Source organism: Balaenoptera acutorostrata, chromosome 6, assembly GCF_949987535.1.
Source record: "Balaenoptera acutorostrata chromosome 6, mBalAcu1.1, whole genome shotgun sequence".
Taxonomy (NCBI): domain Eukaryota; kingdom Metazoa; phylum Chordata; class Mammalia; order Artiodactyla; family Balaenopteridae; genus Balaenoptera; species Balaenoptera acutorostrata.
Genome location: NC_080069.1, coordinates 49,342,268 through 49,362,344, shown reverse-complemented (window position 1 = coordinate 49,362,344; position 20,077 = coordinate 49,342,268). Strand labels below are relative to the sequence as shown.

The 20,077-nt window shown below is 38.7% G+C and overlaps 1 protein-coding gene across 2 annotated transcripts in view; it reads right to left on the bottom strand.

Moving 5' to 3' along the window:
- LOC103015293 (uncharacterized) overlaps positions 1 to 20,077 on the bottom strand; it is a 46,763-nt gene that overhangs the window by 7,399 nt on the left and 19,287 nt on the right. The window contains exons 7-10 of one of the 2 annotated variants that reach the window (XM_007176996.2): positions 11,533 to 11,629; positions 5,970 to 6,070; positions 3,112 to 3,185; positions 1,224 to 1,339 (exon numbers count right to left, since the gene is read on the bottom strand). In XM_007176996.2, coding sequence (XP_007177058.2) covers positions 1,303 to 1,339; positions 3,112 to 3,185; positions 5,970 to 6,070; positions 11,533 to 11,629 — 309 coding nt within the window. In that variant the 3' untranslated portion in view covers positions 1,224 to 1,302. Of the gene's footprint in view, positions 1 to 1,223; positions 1,340 to 3,111; positions 3,186 to 5,969; positions 6,071 to 11,532; positions 11,630 to 20,077 lie in introns of those variants that run through there. The other variant, XM_057548766.1, reaches the window with a different exon arrangement.

The window sequence follows — 20,077 nt, the reverse complement described above, 5'->3', positions numbered from 1 at the left end:
GATGGGGCTATTAGGATATGGCCAAAATGAGTAGGAAGAAAAATCAGATGAGGTCAGGAGAGAGATTAGTAACAAAATGCATTTTCTGATAACAGCAACTTTTACTGAGTTTTTATGTATACAACCATTTTTATGAACCATGAGGAAATTTAGGTTAAAAAATGCTTCTTAGCAGAATTCTTTATAATTATTCTCAAAAGTTATCACAACAACTTTTAATTCACTTGACCACCTTGCCTTACTGTGCTCCAAAATTATGGACATACACATATATAATATATATTATGTATACTATATATACTATAATACTATAAACTATGTACTATAGTATATAGTGCATATAATATACACGTGTATGTGTATCAAGTCATATTTGTTCATATATACATATACAAATATATGTATATATGTGTGCATGTATACACACACACACACGTCATATTAAGTACCATTGGAGAATTTGTTGTTTAAGGAAAATTGAATAAATACAATCACACCAGTAATTAGCACTTCTAAATATTCATTGTAGAATAAGATCAATGTCTTCTATTTTACATTTAAATAGATATATTTAAATAAATATATAAATATGTCATGTCATATGGCTTACATGCCTTTAGGAAATCCAATTCAATTAATCAATGATATTATTGGGTGTTTTAGATGAGGTTTTTAAAAATTAAAGGCACATCTATATCATACTATCTCAAGTTCGCATTGAATTTGGATCAGAAACATGTCCTACTTTAATAATAAAACAGAATTTGCACTGAACCAGTGTTCTGTATGCCATATCAAAGCTACGTATACTCAGCGACATGTCTACAGGATTATAGAAATTTTCATCTAATGGGAATAGTATGGTATTTTCAGAAGAAACTGATTAATGATTGAATGAATAAATGAATGAATAAAATAACTTGCTCAATATTTTTGTCTGTCTCTCTAGCCTCCTACCTACCACTCCAACATGTAAACACCATGAGTGCTGAGGCCGTATCTCTCATTTAGGGTTGTTACCCAGGGCCTAATACAGTGTCTGCATAATTTTAGCAAGGTACTCAACAGAACATGAATATTTTTGAATAAACAAATTAATTAAAAGAAAACAGTGTTAACTCATGCTCTAAAGTTGAATCCAATAAAAGTACCTAGGCTAAAACTCAAAGTACATGTTGAATGTTCTATAATTTCAAAAACAAACCTCTGTGTATAATGCATACCTAGTGTTATAGTCAATGACTTCTTCATCTGGTTTCACAAATGTATCATAGACCACCTGGAGGCTGGGATCAACCACTGTCACTTGAGTAAGTTCCAAACCTTTGGCTGTATAGCACTATAAAGACGGAAATATTAAATTTAAACATCATATTGGGCAAACATATTTTAACATCTTAGATATCTTAAAGGAATATTTCTAACTGAAATATACAATCTAACCCTATCATTCAGTTTTGCTAACAAAAGCCAGTGAGTGGATCTGACCGTCATATAAAAGATGTTCCAAGCTCTAATTTTTTCCTTAATGTTGGTAATATTTCTGCTAATAAAAATAATTTCATTTTCTTGACTTAGGCTTTACAATTATTTTCATTAGAGATCAGTGTTATCCAAAAGAACCTTCTGTGAAGATGAAATGGTCTATTTCTGTCCCATCCAATATGGTAGCCACCAGCCACAAGTGGGGATTGAGTATTTGAAGTATGGTTAGTATGACTGAGGAACTAAATTTTTAATTTAATTTAATATTTTATTGAGGTAACATTGTTTTATAACATTATATAAGTTTCATGTGTACAACATTATATTTTGACTTCTATAAACACTACAGCACGCTGCACCACCAAAAATTTTGTTTTCATTCATCACCATACAGTTGACCCCCTTTACCCATTTTGCCCTCCCCCGCTTCCTCTCTGGTAACTGCTATTCTGTTCTCTATACCAACATGTTTGTTTGCTAGTGGATACCATATTGGACAATGCAGTTATAAACATTGTTGAATGAAAAGAAAAATCCATATTATGCTTATATAAACATAGCACAGTAGAGGACAACATGGTAATGATATTTGATATCTAAGCCAGAAGCAGCTTTCATTGTCTGCAATTAAAAATCTAAGCTTAAAAACTGAACACTTCCCTTCTATATTTATTAAAATTAAACTCCACAAATCTGCTTTCCAAATATGCCACAGGGAACAAAAATTTAATTCTATTTTTTGTTAAAGATGACTGTTCACATGGTGTTTGACACATACAAAGCACTTTGCCATATATTAGTGTATCTGATTCTCACCATCACTGTCGGGTTATTATTAACCTCATAATTTACAGATTGGAGCATCCGGGAGACTTGCCTGATAAGCAGTGGAGCTTCTGAGGTCTCATGATTCCAAGTTCTGTTTTTCCCCTACTGTTTAGTATTGATTCTCATACGAAAGAAGATAACTCCCTATAAATATTTTACTGTCTCTATAAAAACAATAGTTTCTTAAAAATTAAAGCTTTTATGCTGATTTGGGGGATAACAGTAGTATTCATAACATTTTCCACCCATGTAATCTCAGCAATGTAATGAGTAGGACAAGCAGTGATTATATATAAAGAAAAATTAATAAGTAATAGAAAGAGGATCATAGGCCAACTCCTGGCTCCATCACCAAGTGCAGGTATCCCACCAAGTCACTTAACTTTTCAGCTTCAGTTGCTTCATCTGAAAATGTGTGAACAACATCACAGCGCTGTGTGGGACTGAGAGAGAGAGCCTGGGAACGTTCCTTACACGTGCATAAATAAGGCAAAACATACCACCAATGTACAACCTCACAATTCACAGCAAATACACCGTGATTCCCGCTGCGGGGTGGGAACTTGACAAAAGTCTTCACAAAGCCTTCTAGGTTTTCTTTTTGGTCATGAACGTGAAGCTGAAACAAACACTGCCAAATAAGTTACTGTATGTCTTGGCAAGAGCAACTAAGCTCATAAAAATTTCATCAACTGAAAATTAGTGGATTATACCAAAAGCTTATGGATCCCCAAGGTCTGCGCAGGAGGCAGCAACTCTGGTTCTGAAACAAGCAGCATTCTGGGGAACAAGTCCTACCTTGGCGACCTGACACCCAGGGGATCCAAGGACACCTTCACAACAGCTGTACCGCCTTTCTGAGCCACCAAGAACTGCAAACCACACGAAAAGTAAAAATCAAAACAAGCAAGCTTGACAAGGCGGAGCGGCTAACTCCCAGAGCGTCTCACCCACAAGGATCTTTAAGACTGCACCATGCAAGCCATCTGATGTAAAGTCTAAAACTCTGCATGTTGCTTTTCTAGCTATTATGTAACAAACAGGAAACACTGACTCCTAGAAGCCGAGTTCTCAGAGGCTGCACTTTGAAGGTGAATTATAATTACCGGTGTCTTGAATGCCTTTCTCCCCTTCCTCCCTTTGCTTCTCCATAACGCGGCCGGGACCCTCAGCTCCTCTCCTGGTGTCACTTCTTTATCCTGCTTTAACTCTACCTCAACCATCCTTTCAAAATATTCTCCTCCCTGACCTTCCCTCTTTGCTGAAGCCCCTGGATGATGGGCTCCAGCTACCATCCTCTCCCTTCCTGCATCTGACCCAAGCAACATCACCCAGTTACGCAGACTGAGACCGTAACAAAGATGTTGTCTCCCACCTTGGCTGGACCTCTGAAATCCTGACACCCTCTTCTTCCACTTCCTTGGCCAGACACTTTGCACATTTTCACAGCAACAAGCCTAAGCCTTCATCTCTCTTTTATCTCTCTCACATCTTCCATCTCACCTGTACCCTTACCTACCCCAAGCCCTTCTTCCCTCTGGCCCAAGGTAATGTTCTCCCAACTGTTCCCTATAAACCCCTCTTCCTACAGTAGGTTTTGCACCAGTTTTCCTATAAAATGTGGTCAGATTAATCTTCCTCAAGCACATTTTTCATTACATTACTTTCCTGAAGTGCTTCACTTGTACATTGCTGATCAAATGCAGATTTCTCAGGCTGGCTGAAGACTCTTGCTTAACCAACCTTATATTACTCATCCAATCTTGACATCTCATGGCTTTATTTTACCTTCTCCTGTGATGAGAAAGGGAGGCTGAGAACCAGTATGGATAGAGCATCTGTTATAAGCCAGGAATTGGACACGTCAGCTCACTAAACTGCCACACAAAGCTCATTCCATGAATGTGGAAACAAAAGCTCAGAGAGCTTCAGAAACCTGCTCAAGGTCTCAGAGAAAGTAAGTGGTGAAACAGCCCAAAATCTCAGGTCCGCCGGCTCCAAAGTCCCATTCTGTTCATTATGCTGTGTTGTCTAGTTATGCCACAGAGTAGTTAATCTGCTACTTTTATTCTCCTTCAGTGTCTTCCTATTTTTCTTCCCTTTTGGAATTTACAGTCTCCCCACCCACTAAAACTAAGCCCTAAACACTTAAGTCAAACTTGTCTGATTTACTTTACTATTGATCCATTATTCTTATATTTATTCTATAATTCAATCACATCCACTGTTCCTCTCTACTTCCTCTGCCCTGCTTTATTTTCTTCATAGCATTTATTATAATAGCTTTCATATTCATTTCCATATCTACATAAATAATTCATCTGTTCACCCACCTATCCAAATAGATATTGACAGCCTGTATGCGTTAGGTACCATGCTAAGTGCCGGGGAGATATTCGGGAGAAAAAAAGATGGACGGTCCCTCCAAGAGCTTGCAGTCTTTTGAAGATGGCGGATAAATCACTAAATCATTACAAAATGCAGTTAGGTGCTGTCAAAGGCAGTGACAGTCAAAGGCCCTCAAAGGTTGTGATAGAAGAGGGAGGACCTATTTTAGATCACGGGGTCGCGAAAGAACCTTGAGGAGGTCACATTTAAGCAGAGACCTAAGGATGAGAAGGAACCAGCCGCGTGAAAAGGAGAGGAGACGGCAGGTTAGAAGGCTCCAGAAAGTTGGCCAGTGTGATAGGAAGGAAACTGTGGAAAGGGTACAAGATAGGGGGCAGAGGCCAAATTCGGCAGGGTTGACAAAGTTATTGAAGAATTTTCATTAAAGCAGGGGAGTGATGTAAACAGAACTGTGATTTAAAAATTATTCAGGGGGCTGTTGGGTGAGGAGTAGCTTGGGGTGGGGGAGTGTAAGGCTGGGAGGGTGCTGCAGTAGCTTGGGAAGGGGATGAGGGTCTTGTGGCCCTGGTGGGGGGCAGCAGAGGCGGAGAAGAGACACTTTGGAGGTAACGGAACAAATGGGACGTGGACACAGCTGAGATGAAAGGGCGCACCGGGGAGCTGCCTGGTGGTCCAGTGGTTAGGACTCGGTGGCCTCAATGCCGTGGCCCGGATTCAATCCCTGGTGGGGGAACTAAGGGCGCTGGCATAGGCAGAAAAAAAGAAAAAACAAAACAAAACAAAGGCCTTGAATGGGGGGGGGGAGGGTGCACTGAGGGGAGACAGTGATGATTGCACCCAGGTTTTTTGCTCTGAGTAGGGAAAAAAGCATCTGAGTGGACTGTAGGGAATTTACTGTGCTGGAGAAGAAATGGGGGCTGGGCTGGGGGTGAGGAAGCAGGTGTTCATCCTCACTCAGTGCAGGGCAGGGGCCAAGGAACTGAAGCCGTAAGCAATCATTCTAATGCTGGCCTGTGAAAAGCAGGTGAAGTCAGGAGGTAGCTGATTGACCTGAGGTCTTCAAAAGGTGGAAGAGTCATCAACAGCCATACTTCTTGAGCCAGCGAGCTCCAAAGTTAAGAAGTGATGGTCGGGAGTAAGTGTTTGTAATGGAAACTTTTGAATCAATACAGTTTCTCTTTACTGAACCGTATTTAACAAATACGCATTGAACTGAACACTTTATTCCACTTTTCTCCCCACCGCTTTGGCACCGGCTCATCAAGTAAATGAAATGGAACGACCAGATACTTGCCTTTATGACTCACCAGTCGGCCAAAGTGGTAGTGACATTCCTCTCTGCTGCTGTGTTTGCCTGCAGGAGTCACGCCATAGATCTTCCCACATCGACAGCACATCTTCCTAGAAGCTAAAACAGAACATGAAGTAGAGTCATTCATGAATAGATGTGGGGGGCGGAAATGAGGACCTGAATGCAGGGACTTGCCTTTGCATTCCTGATCCTGTCGTGAGCACAGACTCAGTGTGATCTCGAAGTAACAGGAAAAGGAACAGAGTTATGCAAAGGAGTACGTGCAGGTGAGCTGCTTCCTGCATCAGGGCTGCCACTGCTCAAACAGGCGTTCTCCCACCTGTTTCCAGAGTCAGCCCAACGCCAGGTAATTGTGGTTTTAGCACCACAAGTTGACTGTCACCGACTTGATCTGTCATCTACTCTAGTACATAGTAACTCCTGAATTAGGACCCATGTCTTCCTTTTAGACACATAGTGATCTGTTTGTTTATTGTCACTGAGAGTGTATCTGGGCTTTTCACTAGACCCGTTTATGAATACTTGTTTTTATTAATGACCCTCAAACTGGCTCTGACGACGATGATGACAGCAGCTCTTTTATTTGGGTGCCTGTTCTGCGATGATGAGGCAGGCACTGCACCAAGCACTTCGGATGCACTATTTTAACGGATTCTCATAGCTACTGATGGGGCAGCTGCCATCATCTCATTATTCAGAGTGGGGAAGCCGACACTGGGAGAGTGACTCATGACTTACCCAGCACCCCGACCCAGATTTGCGTTTCTCCTTCAGAGCCCCGGTTCTTAACTGTTAAGTGTACTGCCTTCCAATGAGAGGATTTAAAGAACGGAAAGCAAATGGCGAAAATAATCCCAAGAGAGAAGTTCTAAAGATGCAAGAGATGAAGCTAAATATCTTCTAGCCAATGAAAAATATTTCTATAACTGCATTTCAAACTCTGATGGACCTAACATTTGACAGTTGTGTTAATGTTAAATATTCTCTTGCTATCTCTTTTCTGGGGGGAGAGGGAGTGGGATAAATATATTAACTAACTATGCCCAGTATTTGGAGAAAATGCAAAATAGTAAGACTAATTGTAAGTCTTTTTATAAGAATTCCTAGTGAAAGGGTATGAAGTATACAGAACACAGCACTGCCTACATATGTCTAGGGGTAAAAGCAGAAGCTCCATAGTCAGACTCCTTGGGTTCAAATCCTGGCTCTACCACTTATTTTCTGAGTGACCTTTGATAAATTATTTGACCTCTCTGAACCTTAGTTTCTTCATTTGTATAAATGCAGGTGGTAACAGTACTTACCTGAAATGGCTGCTAAGAAGATTTAATAAAACTGATTACATAAATAAAGCACTTAGATACTGGGAATAAAATGAAATGGAAAGGGAAAGAAAATGAAATGCAACAATGCTTTTACCTGTAGCCTAATGATGCTGGCCATCATTTGTGGCCATGGCTGGCCACAAATCTTGTTTCCATTAGAAAATGTCAGAACACTGGGACTTTTATTTTTATTTATTTTTCATATTTATTTATTTGGCTGCGCTGGGTCTTAGTTGTGGCACGTGGGATCTTCATTGTCGCATGCAGGATCTTCAGTTGCAGCGTGGGATTTAGTTGCTGAATGTGGGCTCTAGTTCCCTGACCAGGGATCAAACCTGGGTCCCCCTGCATTGGGAGCATGGAGTCTTAGCCATTGGACCACCAGGGAAGTCCCAGAACACTGGGACTTTTAGGGCTCCAGTCTTAGCGTGTAGAAAGGATAATTTCTGGACCCATATACTTTCGATCATTTACAAGAGTTTTTGTCATGCCTGGGTTTAAAAGAATATTTCATGGTTTGTCAGGGTTGGGTTGGGGGTAGTTATTTTCACGGAACTGTTCTTCAGTTAGAAGGTAGTCTTTAAGATGTCTGTAGAGAATAATTCCTGTGAGCACTAAAAGAAAAAGCAAAGCTGTTCAATAAAATTTTAATTGCTTTTTTTTCCTTTTTAAGTAGTGGTAAGGTTAGAGTCTACTAACCCTTTTAGATATGAAATGCTAGGATTCTGATTAACATTAAGTAAGACAGTAGTCTAAAAGAATCCAAGTCTTCGTGTCCTTCAATAACAGCCACAACAAATCAATATTGTTCCCTGGACCACGTGATGTCCTAAGCTTTGGGTGAGAGATGGGAAAGTAAGAATTATATCAGTAATGGCTGGTGCATATTAAGCAGGCCGAAACCTGTTCTAAGCATGTTGATTTAAACTTTACATTAAGCCAGAACGGCAAGTGAACTGACTTCATTTTTACAGATGAGTTAGATGAGGCTCAGAAAAGTAAGGACACATGACCAAAGTCACACAGCACAGTCGATACACAAACCCAGGCCTTCTGGTTCTAAATCTTGCATAACAGTTCTTAATACTCACTCAGATGAGAAAAGTACAAAAGCTTACAAGCAGGAGACAATGGGAACCCTGATGACTCTCACAAGGGCAAAATAGCTCAAGGATCTCTTCCCAACACCAGTAACCCAGTCCCAGATCCCCTCACTCTAATGAGCTCTCGAGAAAGTTTATCTAATTTATTATTAAAAACTTTAGCAGAACTTACTAGACATGCTTTAGCAAACTCTTTTGTAAAACGAAAAACTCTTTGTTATGAGGAGTATTAAGAGATTCTAAAAGCATCTACGTTGTTTCAATTCTTACATGAGGCTTTTTTTTTTTTTTAAAGAGAGAAGCACAACCATCTGGTTTTATTCAAAATACAACCAAATTCTTTACCTTCTTTCTTGTTATAAATTCAGACTTTGAGGCTGTACCCAGACCTACTGAATCAGAATCTGCATTCTTAACAAGATTTCCAGGTAATTCCAATGCAGGTAGAGTTTGAAAATTTGAGCAGAACTACTCTTGCTGACTAGACGTACGTTAACTACCAAAAGAAAAGAAAAAGTTGAGAATTCTATCCAAATATTACTTAAATCAAAGTCCATTTGTTCATCTCCAATTTATACAAGTTTTTAAAAAGGATAGCACGTGTACAAAGTATGCAGCTGATCCTTCACAAACACAACGGTTTAATAGCTGCAGTCTGCCAAATTTACTTCCCCTTTAAGGTCACAACTGCAAGGGCCTCTCGTTATCACAGTAAGCTTACCGTTTTTCTTTTCATTCTTTTTCAATCTAGTTGTCTTATTGCTATTACTGCTTCCAGACACATCTAAAACATATAAGGACTTTTCTCCTGAGATGAACTATTTTTATCTACTTCATAAAAACATACAGAACATAAAAAGGTCTACAGTATAATAAAATATTTCTTTTTATTTTAAAACATCCACCCAACCTGTGAGGGCAAACATCTTCATAACCAATTCCAAACTGGGAAAAAGTTATATCTACTCAACTACTAAAAAGAACAGGATTTCACATTTGCTAAAACTAATACATTTTGACTACTGGATAGAGTGTGTCTAAATTTGAGTCACTGAGTTTTATACCATCATTTACCACAACTGTAACAGCTTGCAAACCATTTCTAGTTTCATTGGGAATATTTAAAATATGTACTTAGACCTGCATGTTCTATTTCTATGTGCTATATTTAATATGAGAAAAAGGGGGGGGGGGAGCTAGAATGCCATGAAAATACTAATCTAAGAGATCTCGTATATTTTAATACATGTATTTAAGTCTACTTAAAGTGCTGTACATTAAAAAAATGCCATAAAGGAATCACAAATGAACAGTTTTTACATTCTTGAGAATGGAACAGACTTTCAAAGCATGACACAAAACCCAGAAGCCAATAAAAAAGAGATTGATTACACTTTGAAAATAACCTCTATATTATAAAAAAAAAAAAAAGGATAAATAAGGCTGACGTGCAAGTGACAAACTGAAGAAAATACCTGCAGTATATTAAAAGAGAATATGTAAAAGGCTGTCCCAAATGAATAGGACTATTTATAAAGGGGGGCAGAAGGATACAAAGAGCAAATTTTAAAAGAGAGAGAAATAAACATCTTCAACTTTGTAGTAATAAAAGATATTAAAATAACCTTTTTTTTAAATATACCTTCACACTCTGAAATAGGATAAATAAGACAGTTTGGCAGGGTGTGAGGAAAACCACATACTCCACCATTAGTGGGCAACGTAAATGGACAAACCCTTTCTGGAGTAGTTAACAATATTTACCAGGGCTTCCCTGGTGGCACAGTGGTTAAGAATCCACCTGCCAATGCAGGGGACACGGGTTCGAGCCCTGGTCTGGGAAGATCCCACATGCCGCAGAGCAACTAAGCCCGTGCACCACAACTACTGAGCCTGTGCTCTAGAGCCCATGAGCCACAACTACTGAGCCTGCGTACCACAACTACTGAAGCCCATGCGCCTAGGGCCTGTGCTCTGCAACAAGAGAAGCCACCGCAATAAGCCCATGCACTGCAACAAAGAGTAGCCCCCGCTTGCCGCAACTAGAGAAAAGCCCTCGCGCAGCAATGAAGACCCAACGCAGCCAAAAATAAATAAATAAATAAAAATTAAAAAAAAAAACAGAAAAACAATATTTACCAATTTTAAATACGCAGACCCTTTCTGCTAGCTTCTCTGTGTACAGGAATTTATGCTAAAGATACATATGCTCGGGTTTAAGTAAATGTTAATGTGTTAACATGCTCACACATATTTATCACAGAATTTATACTCAGAAAAAATGTAAGCAATCTAAATAACCAAAGGCATTCAGTTCATCTATATTATAGGTTCCATATAATGGAATATTTATAGTATAGGTTCTATGCAATAGAGTTTCATGCAGTCTTTAAAAAGTATGATACAGATCTAGATATGAACATGGATTCCAGGTTAACTGACAAAAGACTTCTGTGATACCTTACTGAGTAAAAAAAGTTAGACACACTGTATATAAAATGATTGTATTCATGAATATTATATGTATCTCTGTAGTCATGGAAAGGAGGGTCTATATAAGAGATCTGGAAGACAGTTGTCTTTGACTGTTTTTTTAAAAGATGTTTTTCTGTATTATTTGAACTCATGCCATGTATTCTCAATGGGGGTGGTGCTGCCCCCAGAGGAGTAAAATTGGCTCTTGAGGAATGAAAAAAATATCAGATATTACAATAGTATGTGGCTGTACAAAACCCAATTTAACTGATAAAATATTATCCCTCAGTACTTCATTTTACTGGGGGTGAAGGAGGTAGAAAAAATAGGTTTATTAGGGGGACAATACTGATTTTTAAAAAGTTGAGAAGTACTGATACTATTCCACATGGAGGTGAATTACTTTTATAACCAGAAATCAAATTTAAATACATCAGGGATAACCTCTCTCAGTGAGGTTATATTTATGTCTAAGTTCAAGTCTAACTTGTTACTTTCAACCAAACAATGCCGCCTGCATGTTCGACTCAACAGAATATTTAAAACATACATTTCACTGAATATCTAAAAACAACCCTGCTAATGAAGAAAACACATTCAGTGTCAGGTGTTAATCACAACTTTTTATCTCATCACTTAATTGAAAAGACATTACCTTGGTCTCTCAGCTTCTTCAGAGTATTTCTTGCTATGTTCACATACATATTTTGACTGCTACAGCATTCATAAACGGCCTTTTCTTCTATTTTAGCCTAAATCACAAAGTGAATAGTTAAATGAAAATATTAAATCCAAAGTCTATGAACAATAAATGTCATTTGCTACATAATGGATAAATATGGCAAAATACTTATCTAACTCAAAAGATGGGGAAAAATGGTGCCACAAATAATAAGCAACTTATTTTACATTCTATGTTTATGTTTTTTGAGAAGAAAAAAAAAGCAAACTTAATCCCATGAATCTAATCCAAGAACCAGACACTTATCTTCACAAACCAGAGACCACTGTACGTTTGCAGACAGTGCATGGTGCAAAGCCTTCACAAGCCTACAGTGTCATGAACTCATTTGATTCTCAAAGCAAGGCCCTAACATAGAGGCACATACTAGTATTCTCATTTAAAAGGTGAGGACGCTAAGGCTCAAAGTGGCTAAATAATTTGCTTATCTTTCTTCTATAAGTTACTTTCCTAAACCCATTAATTACTATTTTTACACCAAAACTCATTAAGATAGGTCAGTAAAAAGGGATGAAATGAGAGAACCAAATAAAGAGTAATAAATTGTATAGTGTATTAATAATTTACTGTGCACCTAGTATGTACAGGTCTGGAATAAGCTCGTTAAAAGTTTTCTCATTTAATCTTTATTGTGATTCTATGAGGATCACCAATTTATATGAGAAAACTGAGGCCGAAGGAAAGTCAGTATCTTGCTTACTGTTGCAGAGCTAGAAATGGAATCCAGGTGTGCCCAAGTTCCGAAGCCAAGACTCTCCTCACTACACTAAACCATCACAGAGAGAACGCCATAGGGAGGTTGGAAGACAGTACAGAAGACAAGACAGGGATACAGAAAAAGACAAAGCTGGAAGAAAAAGGGTAACATTTCTCTTTAAGAGGCTCCTTTTTTGTTTCTTTGCTTTACCATTATTCTTTAACTTATACAGAATCCTAGAGGAGACAGACTTCCGGAATGGTAGGACAAGAACCTCCACAAACTGTCCCACAAAAACAATACAAATACTGGCAAAACAACTAAAACCAACCATTTCAAAACTCGGAAAATTAGCCAAAGCCACAGAAAAAAACTAAAAATTGTCTAAGAGAAACTACTGAACCTCGGTAAGACAGTGGTGTCTCTAACATTTTAGCTTGAGGCTATTCCTACCCGCCTTTCTCCCCAGCTTAGTGGCATCATAGCTGCAAAAAATTGGCAGCCTGATAGCCAACAGAAAGGACAGAACTCTTTTAGAGCTACATTAAAGGCATCATCCCCAGAGCACAGTCAGTATTTTGTCCGAATAAGCAGCTTCCTGGAAAAATCTCTACTCCCAGAGTGTCGTGGGTATTTGATTGGACTCAGAGTTCAGCTCATGGGAGGAAAAAAAAAAAAACCTATCCCCAGAGTACTATCAAAACAATAGTAAATGGGTGACAATATGGCAGCTACCTAAGGCTATGATTTCAGGTGGGTAAACAAGAACCCGGCTAGGAATTTAAAAGGAAATCTTGGAGAACTAGATTTTGAAACTTTGAAAAGCTCTGACATATTCTTAGGGCGTAAGAGGTGACCCAAGAAGGACCTGGGAAAAGAGGAGCTCCCAATAACTCACTAGTGGCTGACCTTGAAACCCGGCACAAACAGAAGTAAAAGCTAAGGCTGTCGTATAAACTGCAACAAGTTTGAAGGCATGCCTTCTCACATAGATCCTCTTGTGGGAAGGGATAAAAAGGGTGGAAGACATACAGAAAAGGCATTTAAGAAACTTTTCTAACCAGTCATTGGCTGACCACTAAATTGTACTGACACAGGATGACTCCTAAAATAAATAATAAAAGAACTTAAAAAAAAAAATGCCACCAGAGGACTTAGTGTCCATACACTGGAAGCAATACAGAATCTAGAGAATTAGTTCAGAAAAATCAGTAAGCAAGTAAGTAGCAATAAGAAAAGCAATTACAAAAACCTAGCAACAAAATAAATACCTACCTGACTCTAGAGTTACTATGATACATTATTTAACTGTATAGTTTTCTACAAAAAGTCATGAGATATGTAAAGAAACAGGAAAGTATACCACTAACAGGAAGAAAAAAAGCAGCCAAGAGAAAATGCTCCTGAGAAAGCCCAGATTTGGGACTTAGTAGACACAGACTTTAAATCAGCTATTGTAAAATATGTTTAAAAAATTAATGGAATGATGTCTAGAGAATTAAAGGAAAGTGTGAAAATGATGTTTCATCAAATAGATAGTACCAATAAAGAGAAATAAAAATAGAAAAAAAAATTGAAGTTCTGGAGTTAAAAAGTACAAAAATTACATGAACAATGCACCATAGGGGCTCAACCACAGATACGAGCTAGCAGAAGAAATAATCAGTGAACCTAAAGATAGATCAATAGAGATTATTCAGCTTCAGGAGAAGAAAAAAGAGCAAGATAAAATGAACAAAGCCTCAGATGCCTGTGGGACACCATCAAACATACCTACATACACATAATGTGAGTTTCACAGGAAAAGGAGAAAGAGAAAGGAGCAGAAAAAATATTGAAGAAATAATTGCCAAAAACTTCCCAAATATTATGTAAAATATTAACCCATACATCCATGAAGCTCAACAAACTCCAAGTAGAATTTATTTACAGCGAGCCACACTTAGACATGTCACAGTCAAACTGATGAAAGTCAAAGACAAAAAGAAAATCTTGAAAATATCAATAGTAAGAGAAAAATGACATTATGTACAAAGGATCTTTAATAAGATTAAAAGCTGATTTCTCATCAGAAACCATGGAAACAGTGGAATGACATCTCAAAGTGTTGAAAGAAAAAGACTGTTAGCCAAGAATTCTATACTCAACTAAACTCTTCCTTACAATGGAGGAGAAATGAAGACATTCCCAGATAAATTCTGAGGGAATTTGTCATTAGCAGATCTATCCTGTAAGAATTGCTAAAGGGATTCCTTCAGTCTGAGAAGGACACTAGATGGTAATTTGAATCCACATGAAGAAATAAAGAACACTGGTAAATGTAACTTCACAGGAAAACATATAAGAGAATAAATATGTATTTGTTTGTAATCTATTTCTTCTTCTATCTAAGAGACAATAACATAAAGCAAGAATTATAAAATTGAATTACAGGTTTTATAATATATAACGATGTAATTTACATGACAGTAATGGTATAAAGGAGGGGTAGAAAGAAATATACTGGAGTAAATTTTTGAATACTATTGAAATTAAGTTAGTTTTAGTTTGAACCAGATTGTCACAAATTAAGATGGTAACTGTAATCCTTACTATAAACATTAAGAAAATAATTCAAAAGATATAGTCAAAGAAATGACATGGGCATTTAAATGGTATACTAGAAAATATTTAACCCAAAACAAAGCAATAATTGTAAAGGAAATAAGAAGACACAAGACATAAAAATCACATTGCAAAATGGATGATGTATCAATAAATCCTACTTTATTAGTTATTAGTCACTGCATTAAATGTAAATGGATTAAACACTCCATTTACATTTGGAAGAATGGGGGAAAATATGGGTCAACTGTATGCCGTCTACAAGACACACACTAAATTCAAAGACCAAATAGGTTGAAAGCAAAAGGAAGAAAAGAGAGATACTTTGTAAGCACTAATTAAAGATAGTTGGAGTGGCTGCACTAACATCAGACAGTATAATCTTTAAAACAGAAGTTGTCACCAGAGACAAAGACATTTTATAATGATAAGAGTGTTAATCTATCAGAAAGAGATAATGACTATAAACAAATATGCATCCTATACCAGAGCACCAAAATACACAAAGCAAAAACTGATAGAATTGGAGAAACAACAATTCAACAATCAGAAACTTCAATACCACACTTTCAATAATGGATACAAGTCAGAATATCAAGAAAAAAATGGAATACTTCAACAACACTATGAAGCGATTATACCTAATAGACATCTATTGAACACGCCACACAACAAGAACAGAATACATATACTTTTCAAGTACACATGGAACATTTTCTAGGGCAGATCCCATGTTAGGTCATAAAACAATCCTCAATAAATTTAAAAGGACTGAAATCATACAAAGTATGTTCTCTGACCACAATGGTACTATATTATAAATCAACAGCAGGATATTTTAGAAATTCATTAATATGTGAAAATTGAATTACACATTCCTAAATAATGAACAGGTCAAAGAAGGAATAAAAGGGAAACTTAGGGGAGAGACCTGCAAGATGGCGGAGGAGTAAGACATGGAGATCACCTTCCACCCCACAAATTCATCAAAAATACATCTACATGTGGAAGAGTGCCTACAGAACAACTACTGAATGGTGGTAGGGGGCCTTAGACTTCCAAAAAGGTGAGAAAATCCCCATGTAACTGGGTAGGGCAAAAGAAAAAAGAAAAAAAGAGACAATGAAATTGGGACAGGACCTGCCCCTCTGGAAGGGAGCTGTGAAGGATGAAAAGTTTCCACACACTAGGAAGCCCCCTCACTGGTGGGGACGGGATGGGGGAGCTTCAGAGCCTTGGAGGAGAGCGCAGCAACAGAGGTGTGGAGTGCTGAGCAGACAGATTACCACATGGAGGATCAGTGCTGACCGGCACTCACCAGCCTGAGACACTTGTCAGCTCACTTGCAAGGAAAGGTGGGAGTTGGGTGCTGAGGCTTGGGCTTTGTAGGTCAGACCCCTGGGAGAGGACTGGGGTTGGCTGTGTGAGGACAGCCTTGGGGGGCTAGTGTGCCACAGCTGCCGGGAGGGAGTCTGAGAAAAAACCTGGGCCTGCCAGAGAAGCAGGAGACCTTTGTTGTGGGGTGCGTGAGGAGAGGGGCAGCCCTGCCATAAGAGCTTCTCTCTCTGTGTGCTCACAGATGGTAGGGCAATGCCTACACAGGCACGAGCGCGAGACGTAGCTGTTATCTTGGACCCCAGAGGCTGCTGCCACTGCCACCAAGGGTCCTGTGTGCAAGGCAGGTACCTGCCCACAACTTCCCAGCAGCCTGTGCAGCCCGCCACTGCTGAGGGTCCCGCGAACCAGGGCCAACTTCCCTGGGAGAACGCATGGCACGCCTCCTTAGGCTCTTGCAACTTCACGCCAGCCTCTGCCACCGCAGGCACTCCTCGCACATCCCAATTATGACTGCCATATCCCTCTCCCCCACAGCCTGAGCAAGCAAGTGAGCCCTAATCAGCTGCTGCTTTCGCCCCCTCTTGCCTGGGTGGGGAACAGACGCCTGAAGGCAGCTACATGCAGAGGCGGGGCCAAAACCAAAGCTGAACCCCAGGGGCAGTGCGACCAAAGAAAAGAAACAGAAGTATCCCCATGCAACTGCAGGAGCAATGGATAAAATCCCCGCAATCGGCTGGGTAAACCCTGCATCTGTGGAATACCTGAATAGACAATGAGTGTTCCCACAACTGAGGCTGTGGACTTTGGGGGCAACTGTGGACTTTGTGGACAAGTACACACAGGACTAAGGCCAGGTCAGAGTCTGAGGCGGCCCCACAGTGCCCACAGCAGTTCAAGAGACCCATCTAGAGGTACCGGAGGGCTTCCTGGGGAGGCAGGGATTGGCTGTGGCTCACTGTGCGGCCAAGGACACTGACAACTAAGGCCACAGGAAAATATCACTACTTTTTTTTTTTTTTGGTTCTGTTGTTCTTTTATTATTATTATTTTCTAAATTTTACTTTTTAATTTACTTTTCTTTTCATGCTTTTATTTTTTAAATATAATTTTATTTATCTTTTTTTACCTAATTCTACTGTACTTTTATATTATGTTGTGTTTTTTCCTTGTGTTTGTTTTTTTCCTTTCTTCTGCTTTGTTTTCTTTTTATTTTTCACTGTATTTTCTATTTTTCTATTTTTACTTTACTACTTTGTCATTTTGTATTTTTTTCCTTTTGTTTTCATCTTTCGTCTTTACATTTTTTTATCGTTTTTGTGTTTGTTTTATGCTTTCAGTGCCTTTTTTAGTTTGCTTTCTGCATTTCATTTGTTTCTGGTTTTATGTTTTTGTTAGTTTTTAGTGTTTGTTTTGGTTTTGGATTTGTTTATTGGTTTGGTTGCTCTCTTCTTTATTTTCTCTTTTTCTTCTTTTCTTTTTTCTTTTTGTGGGTGCCTGTGCATATGTTTCTTTGTGTGATTTTGTCTGTTTAGCTTTGCTTTTACCATTTGTCTTGGGGTTTTGTCTGTTTGTTTGTTTGGGTTCCTGTTTGTTTTTTCTTTTTGATTTTGTTTTTCTTCTTCCTTTTCTTCCACACCGTGTGGCTTGCAGGGTCTTGGTGGTCTGGCCGGGGATCAGGCCAGAGCCTTGGGGGTGGGAGAGCCAAGTCCAGGACATCAGACCACCAGAGAATTCCCAGCCCCATGGAATATTAATCAATGAGTGCTCTCCCAGAGGTCTCCATCTCAACACAAAGACCCAGCTCCACCCAAAGGTCAGCAAACTCCAGTGCTGGACACCTCACAGCAAACAACTAGCAAAACAGGAACACAACCCCACCCATTAGCAGACAGGCTACCTAAAGTCATACTAAGCTCAAAGAGACCACAAAACACACCACCAGATGCGGCCCTGCCCATCAGAGGGACAAGATCCAGCTTCACCTGCCAGAACACAGGCTCCAGTCCCCGCTACCAGGGAGCCTACATAAGCCACTGAACCAAGCTCACCCACTAGGCACAGACAACAGAAGTAAGAGGAAGTACGACCCTGCAGCCTGCAGAAAGGAGACCCCAAACACAGTAAGTTAAACAAAATGAGAAGACACAGAAATATGCAGCAGATGAAGGAGCAAGGTAAAAACCCAACAGACCAAACAAATGAAGAGGATATAGGCAGTCAACCAGAAAAAGAATTCAGAGTAATGATAGTAAAGATGATCCAAAATCTCGGAAATAGAATGGAGAAAATACAAGATATATTTAACAAGGACCTAGATGAACTAAAGAACAAACAAGCAGTGATGAACAACACAATAACTGAAATTAAAAATACTCTAGAAGGAATCAATAGCAGAATAACTGAGGCAGAAGAACGGATAAGTGACCTGGAAGATAGAATGGTGGAAATAACTGCCACAGAGCAGAATAAAGAACAAAGAATGAAAAGAATTGAGTAAAGTCTCAGAGACCTCTGGGACAACAGTAAACGCACCAACATTCAAATTGTAGGGGTCCCAGAAGAAGAGAAAAAGAAGGGGTCTGAGAAAATATCTTAAGAGATTAGAGTCGAAAACTTCCCTAACATGGGAAAGGAAATAGTCAATCAAGTCCAGGTTGTGGTCATCCACTTACAATGCTTGGTGTCAGTTTATTTATCTCTTGTAAAAATAAAATACAGTGTGTGTGTGTGTGAAAGCAAAAAAAAAAAAAGAATCAAAAAAAAAAAATCAAGTCCAGGAAGTGCAGAGAGTCCCATACAGGATAAACCCAAGGAGAAACACACTGAGACATATATTAATCAAACTATCAAAAATTAAATACAAAGAAAAAATATTAAAAGCAGCAAGGGAAAAGCAACAAATAACATACAAGGGAATCCCCATAAGGTTATCAGCTGATTTTTCAGCAGAAACTCTGCAAGTCAGAAGGGAGTGGCATCACTTAAAGTGATGAAAGGGAAGAACCTACAACCAAGATTTCTCTACCCAGCAAGGATCTCATTGAGATTCGATGGAGAAATCAAAAGCTTTACAGACAAGCAAAAGCTAAGAGAATTCAGCGCCACCAAACCAGCTCTACAACAAATGCTAAAGGAACTTCTCTAAGTGGGAAACACAAGAGAAGGAAAGGACCTACAAAAACAAACCCAAAACAATTAAGAAAATGGTAATAGGAACATACATATCAATAATTACCTTAAATGTGAATGGATTAAATGCTCCAACCAAAAGACACAGGCTTGCTGAATGGATACAAAAACAAGACCCATATATATGCTGTCTACAAGAGACCCACTTCAGAACTAGGGACACATACAGACTGAAAGTGAGGGGATGGAAAAAGATATTCCATGCAAATGGAAATCAAAAGAAAGCTGGAGTAGCAATACTCATATCAGATAAAAATAGACTTTAAAATAAAGAATGTTACAAGAGAAAAGGAAGGACACTACATAATGATCAAGGAATCAATCCAAGAAGAAGATATAACAATTATAAATATATATGCACCCAACATAGGAGCACCTCAATACATAAGGCAACTGCTAACAGCTATAAAAGAGGAAATCGACAGTAACATAATAATAGTGGGGACTTTAACACCTCACTTACACCAATGGACAGATCATCCAAACAGAAAATTAGTAAGGAAACACAAGCTTTAAATGACACAAGAGACCAGATAGATTTAATTGATATTTATAGGACATTCCATCCCAAAACAGCAGATTACACTTTCTTCTCAAGTGTGCATGGAACATTCTCCAGGATAGATCACA